This window comes from Dasypus novemcinctus, chromosome 16, assembly GCF_030445035.2.
Source record: "Dasypus novemcinctus isolate mDasNov1 chromosome 16, mDasNov1.1.hap2, whole genome shotgun sequence".
NCBI lineage: Eukaryota > Metazoa > Chordata > Mammalia > Cingulata > Dasypodidae > Dasypus > Dasypus novemcinctus.
Window position 1 is genome coordinate 21,088,179 of NC_080688.1, and position 6,538 is coordinate 21,094,716.

A 6,538-nucleotide genomic window follows, 5' to 3' on the forward strand; every position below is an offset into this window, starting at 1 on the left:
CAGATCAACAGATGGGGAGGCATTTTTCTTCTTGACAGATCATAGCCAGACTGTCATTTGTACTTGATTTAGATTATTCAAATATTGTGATTTGGGAATTTGAGCTTTTAATATAAGATGAGATTTTGTATGTAGAGTTGATGATGCATTGAGTTGAAATTTGGAGGACTGTTCGAATGGGATAACTATTTTGGCATGTGGTACAGATATGAAATTTGGAAGCAAGAGTATGAATAGTGTAACCCGAGAAATAGATCTAATAGGACACTGTGAATTTTCACTTAATTAGAAATATTGATGATATAATTAAGTTAAGGGTCTCATCATAATCCAATAAACAGTTTCTTTATAAGAGAAAGGAGGAGTAAATATAAGACACAGGCAAAGAGGAGGGAAGTTGGCCATAGGATAATGGAGGCAGAAATTGAAGTGCTCCGGCCAGAAGTAAAGGATCACCAGGAGCCACCAAGAGCTGAAAAAGGCAAGGAAGACATCTCCTCTGGAGTTTTCAGAGGACAATGTCCCAAATCCACATTGATTTTGAATTGTAGCTTCCAGAACAGTGATAGTATAAATTTCTATTGTTTTAAGCCACACTTTTTGTTTTGTTTTGTAGTCATGCCAATTTTGGAAATGAAAACGAGACAAAATAGACTGGAAGAATGACATTTAATTTCTGCAAAAGTGTAAGACTTTCTCCAGGGCTGCCTTGACCTCCTTGTTCCTCAGTGTGTAGATGAGTGGGTTCAGGGTGGGACTTAGCATTGTGTACAGCAGTCCAGCCACTTTACTTCTCTCAGGAGAGTAGTTGGAACCCAGGTTGATGTAGGCACAAAATACGGCTGAATAAGACACAGAGACCACGATGAGGTGGGAGGAGCAGGTGGAGAAGGCCCGCCGCTTCCCTTCAGATGAGCGGATGTGTAGGATGCTGGAAATGATACAGCCATAGGACACAAGGGTAAGTGCGAAATTGATGAATCCATAGAAGGCATCAGCCAAGATAGTCATGATGCTGTTCACATGAGTGGGACTACAGGAGAGCAGCAACAGTGAGGGGATCTCACAGAAAAAGTGAGTGATGACATTGGAGCCACAGAAGTATAGCTGTGCCATCAGACCAGTGTTGATGGAGGAATTCAGGACACAAATAACCCAGACTGCTATGGCCAGTGCCCCACACACCCATGGTCTCATCAGTGTTCTGTAATGCAGAGGCCGGCAGATGGCCACATAGCGGTCATAGGCCATGACTGCAAGCAGCAGTAGCTCGGAAGACACAGTCCAGACAATGAAGAAGAGCTGGGTCATGCACCCCTGGAAAGAGATGGTATTTTCTTTCAAGGCCAGGCCCACTAGCACCTTGGGTAGCACAGTGGAAGTACAGATGATGTCCATGATAGCCAGGTTGAATAAGAAAAAGTACATGGGGCTGTGCAGGTTTGGACTACAGGTGATGATGGCAATTATCAGAATGTTGCCCATTAGGGCCATGGTGTAGAGGGAGAAGAAGCAGCCAAAGAGGGGCAGCCACAGGTGTGGGTACTCTGAGAAACCCTGCAGCAAAAACCTCACGAGTAGTGTCTGGTTGGACATCCCCACCTGGTTGGGCACAGTTGCCTGGCCTGGGTCCATTTGGGCATCCATGCTAACTGTCCCTCTGGAAATCTGCAATTCTCTGCAGAGGTGATAAGACACTCATTTCAGAGTCAGGTTTCCTGGTGTGACAATCTTAGAACCCACCTTGCTCTCAGAAAGGGAAAGGTTTTATTGATGAGACCCATTTGTTTCAACCACCCTCTACCCTAATGCTTTTCTGAAAACCTCAGATCTTTCACTGACTTTTCCTTTCATTTCTCACCGTGAAAATCTTTGTCTTCCAGATTTTGTTCTGCAGGTCACCTGACTTCACTCTAACCTTCCTATACAGAGAGGTTAAGCAAACAACCCCTTGCAAAGGGCTGCCTGTTCCTTCTCTCTCTGTCCCTTCTATCCATTGCAATCTACTAACCTGGCCAGAGAGACTCCTTCCAACTTCTCCTGCCACAGCCACAATTCACTTTGCTGGGTCACTCTGAGCCTCTATGCAGCTTTTGACAAAGCCTTGCCTCTCAGGACCCCTTCTTCAATGCTCTTCTCAGCTATTTTGGATGGAGGTTCTTCTTGCCTCTCCTTCCATGTGCATGGTTCTACACAGCTGCTCTTTGGGCATCTTTTTTAGCCCTATGTTCTCTGTGGTTGATCATCCCACTGCTGTGTCTGATTCTGCCCACTCTCTGACATTTCAGAGATCAATCCTCCAGGTGACCTCCCTCCCAAATTGCTGACCTGTGAATTCCAGGAACTTCTGTGACTTTTCTGCGTTGATCAACCAGAAACTCTTCAAATTCCAACTCATCACCTTTTTTCCAAAATGTGTTCCTCATATTTACTCTCTACACTTTCTCCTGAAGAAATATCCTCAACGTCCATGATTTGAGCTATCTATACACTGACAAATACCAAATTTCTATCTTTGGTAAAAAGCACGCTTCTGAATATGGAACTGCTGATAGAACATTTCAATTTGGCTATCCCGAAGGCACCCCAAATGCAATATAAACAAACCATAACAAACAATCTATTGTTCCTTATCTCAGAAATGGCTCCAGTTATATGTTATAAACTTGGGGGTCATCCCATTAATCCTATTTCTTCCTCAACCTCCATATCCAATCAATCATCTTCTTAAATAGGACTTATCAGTACCATCATTCAGTAATGATGCAAACACCCTGGTTTCAGGGATGATAATCTCTCCTTAATGGATCATCCATTAAAAATGAAAGTAAGGAAATATTTTGATAATCTTTATGACAATAAATTTGAAAACTTAGATGAAATCCAAAATTTCCTTGAAAGATTGAACTTACTAAAAGAATCCAAAAAGAAATAGAAAAATGTAAATCATCTTTATGGGTATAAGAAATGAATTTATTGTAAAATAATCTTCACTTGGATGGTTACACTGGGGATTTTTAGCAAATACCTAATGGAGAAATAATATTAATATTGCACAAACTGTTTTTGAAAACAGAGGAGGAGAAACCATTTCAAATTCATACTGTGATACCAACATGAATAAGTAAAACTTGAAAAGACATAGCAAAAAAGATAATTTAAATGCAGACATGAAAGTCCTTAACAAAAAACTAGCACAAAGTCCATCAATATATTAAAATGTGTAATTCATTATGTATTATACATCATGAACACAATGTGTTTATCCCAGAAAAGCAAGATCGGTTTAGCTTTAAAAAATAATTTAACATAAAATTTTGCAGCTTCTATGGAAGACAGTTTAGATACACAAGACCTCTAACTCAAAAGCTGTAAGAAAGTGCTGTGAGAAATTAAATATGAGGTAAATAAGTAGATATAAAGCACTTTAATGTACTGGAAGCCTGAATATTATTAAGATACTAATTCTTCCTTAGTTGATCTGTACATAATATGAAGAAATAAAGATTTCAGTAAAAACTAATGGGAAAATATAAATACCAGTACTATTGTGTTTTGATTTGTAACCCTATTTTTTCCTTATTACAGATCTAATCAACAAATGTATAAAATATAATGATAAATCATTATAATATAATGATAAATCACTGGTTTCAGTGGTTGAGGTGGAGGGTTATAGAAAATAGTTTATACTTACTTTAGAAGTTGTTAAGATGATATCAAAGTACCAGATTTATTTTAGTTTCAATATGTTAAAATTAAGACCCATGGAAAAAAACAAAGAAAATGCCAGAGCATATGTAAACTCATAGGAACAGATAGTAGAGCCAGGCTATCAGGAAGGGGTGCAGGAGAAAAAGGGAGTTAACACAAAATCTGTAGAGGCTTTCTGTATGGGGTGAAGGGAAAGTTGTAGTACTGAGTTTTGGTGAGAGTATAACAATATTGTGATGTGATTAGTCCCACTGAATGGCTTGCTAGGAAGTGCTTAAGATAGGAAGATTTATGTTATATATAGGGCTGCACAATATTTTTCAAAAGAAAGATAAACTAAAGAGATATTGACAATTAAATAAAATATATGATAGTGGAAGGAATCTAAGAATGGAAGGAAAAAGGATCAAAAGGGCATATGGGAAATAAAAAATTGGAGTATAGATGCTAAGTTTAATATCGATGTTAAATATATTGAACTTGAAACTGCATTTAAGTTGATTGCATAAGTGAATATACTTTGTTAAGAGGATATGTACATGGAAGTATTATGTGTTCAAGAAATATGATGTGTACAATCCGTTTGAAATGTTCAAAAGAAAGGTAGATAGGTAAATAGATAGCTAGGTAATAGATCAATGGATTGATGTTAGAATGATATAGCAAACTTCTCTCTCCCAGGGCAGCAGGAAAACTGCTTGAGAGGTCTGGTAGGAGATTCAAGTAGGTCCTTGTTGAACCAACTCAACACAGAAGACTATGGCTCACAAGTCTCCTGTTACTTTTACCGGAACTATAGTTGGTACGGGGGTTTAATATATACCCAGGGGACCTGCATCTCTGGACTGACCATGTGATCACCAGGCCCTGAGCTGCAAGAGACTTTCAACTCTTACACTCTGGTTTATTGGACTTACCCCACTCAGCTAACATGGAGTTGAAGAAAGTCAACCCCCACACCAGGGAGCCAAGAGTGCCTACAACTGAAAGCACTAGAATTGCATCCAGCATCCATCTGGAATCTAAGCCCCCTCTTGATATAGATGTGGAGTGGACACAACCATTCCAAGGTCCACAGGATGGAGGAATAGAGTATGGATTAGAGTGGATTTACTGATATTCTATTCATGAACTATTGTGATTAGTAATTGAAGAAAATGTGGCATTGATGTGGAGAAAGTGGCCATGGTGGCTGCTGGGGGTCGGGAGTGGGAGGAAGAGATGTGATGTGGGACTTGGAGTTGTCCTGGGTGGTGCTGCAGGCACAGTTACTGGACATTGTATGTCCTCACATGGCCCACTGGGTGGACTGTGGGAGAGTATGGGCTATGATGTGGACCATTGACCATGAGGTGCAGCGGTGCTCGGAGATGTATTCACCAAATGCAATGAATGTCTCATGATGATGGAGGAGGTGATTGTTATGGGGGGAGGAGTGGGGTGAGGGAGTGGGGAGCATATGGGGACCTCATGTTTTTTTTAATGTAACATTAAAAAAATAAATAAAGACAAAAAAGAACATGCAAAAAGTATGGATTAGAATGAATTTACTGCTGTTCTACTATAGAACTATTGTGACTAATAATGGAAGAAACTGTAACACTGATATGGAGAAAGTCACCAAGGTAGTTGCTGAGGGCAGGGAAAGGGAAGTAGAGATGAGATGTGGGGGATATTTTTGGGACTTGGAGTTATCCTAAATGATACTGCAGGGACAGATGCTGGACATTATATATCCTGCCATAACCCACTGAATGGACTGGGGGAGAATGTCAACTACAATGTGAACTATAATCCATGTGGTATTCACCAAATGCAATGAATGTGCCGCCATGCTGAGGGAGGCTGTTGATGTGGGAGGAGTGTGGGGGAGTGTGGGATATGTGGGAACCTCTTATATTTTTTAGTGTAACATTTTTTGTGATTTATGTATCTTAAAAAAGACAATTTAATAAAAAATAAACTAAGAAAAAAGATATTCCTTTTGAGAAGTTGCAAAGGGGCCAAGGCTACACTTCCTGGAAGAGCTCATTGGTGAGTCTAGAATTGGACAGTGATTTTATAAATGGCCTGGAGCAGCCTCACTGCAGCCTCACAGGCAGTGAGTTTTAAAAAAGACTCAGAAAAGCCGACTTCACATCTGCAAGGGCGGAGGTCCTATCAGGATCAAAGCTGCCTTTGGGTTCACCCTTGTACCAGAGACTTCCTGTAGGGCCCCAAGCACTGTGAACTTTGATGTCCTGGAACTTAGTGGAATAATCACTCTACTATAATAACTCTTATATCACATGTACTTTCCCCACTTTGTCCCATCTCTTGAATTTTTTTCTGACTTTAAAGGGTAAATGGCAGCATTGCTTTATTTTGGTGACCCCATCATCTAAGTGCTGAATCCATTGACTAGTATGGCTGGTTAATATTTTCTTTTCATTGTTAGATGAACATCTTTTAGTACTCTCAAATTTTGATCTGTTAATACTGGAGTTAGGGGCTGATACCTGTAACAATTTCATAAAGTTCTCTCTGGAGCCCAGAATTGAACTGAAAGAACCGCAAGTCTTTTCTATTTATGGGTGTGGTTCTTTGAGCTGCAAAAGTTGTGCTATTGGCAAGGCTGGTGAGTGAGAACACAAGGTTTTGAACACGAAACAAAGATATGAATAAACTCACTGTCCAAGAAAAACACTATGACATTATATGTTTTATGTAATAGAGCATAAAACCAAACTATACTATCATAATCTTATCTTTGATCAAACATTTATTATAAAAACTTAAAGTGTTAATTTATTTAGAATATTTTGTCATTATAAAGTAGTTTGTT

At 39.4% G+C, this 6,538-nt stretch overlaps 1 protein-coding gene across 1 annotated transcript; it reads right to left on the bottom strand.

Annotated features, from left to right (window-relative positions):
• Positions 1–669: 669 nt before the first annotated feature.
• On the bottom strand, positions 670–1,596 carry LOC101436965 (olfactory receptor 13A1-like). The gene has a single exon (XM_004473747.3). It carries the CDS (start codon positions 1,594–1,596, stop codon positions 670–672), a length of 927 nt encoding a protein of 308 aa, XP_004473804.3.
• Positions 1,597–6,538: the final 4,942 nt, after the last annotated feature.

What these genes read in the sequence shown, in the direction of transcription:
- LOC101436965 (XM_004473747.3), bottom strand. Translation starts at nt 1,596, where the DNA reads ATGTCCAACCAGACACTACTCGTGAGGTTTTTGCTGCAGGGTTTCTCA.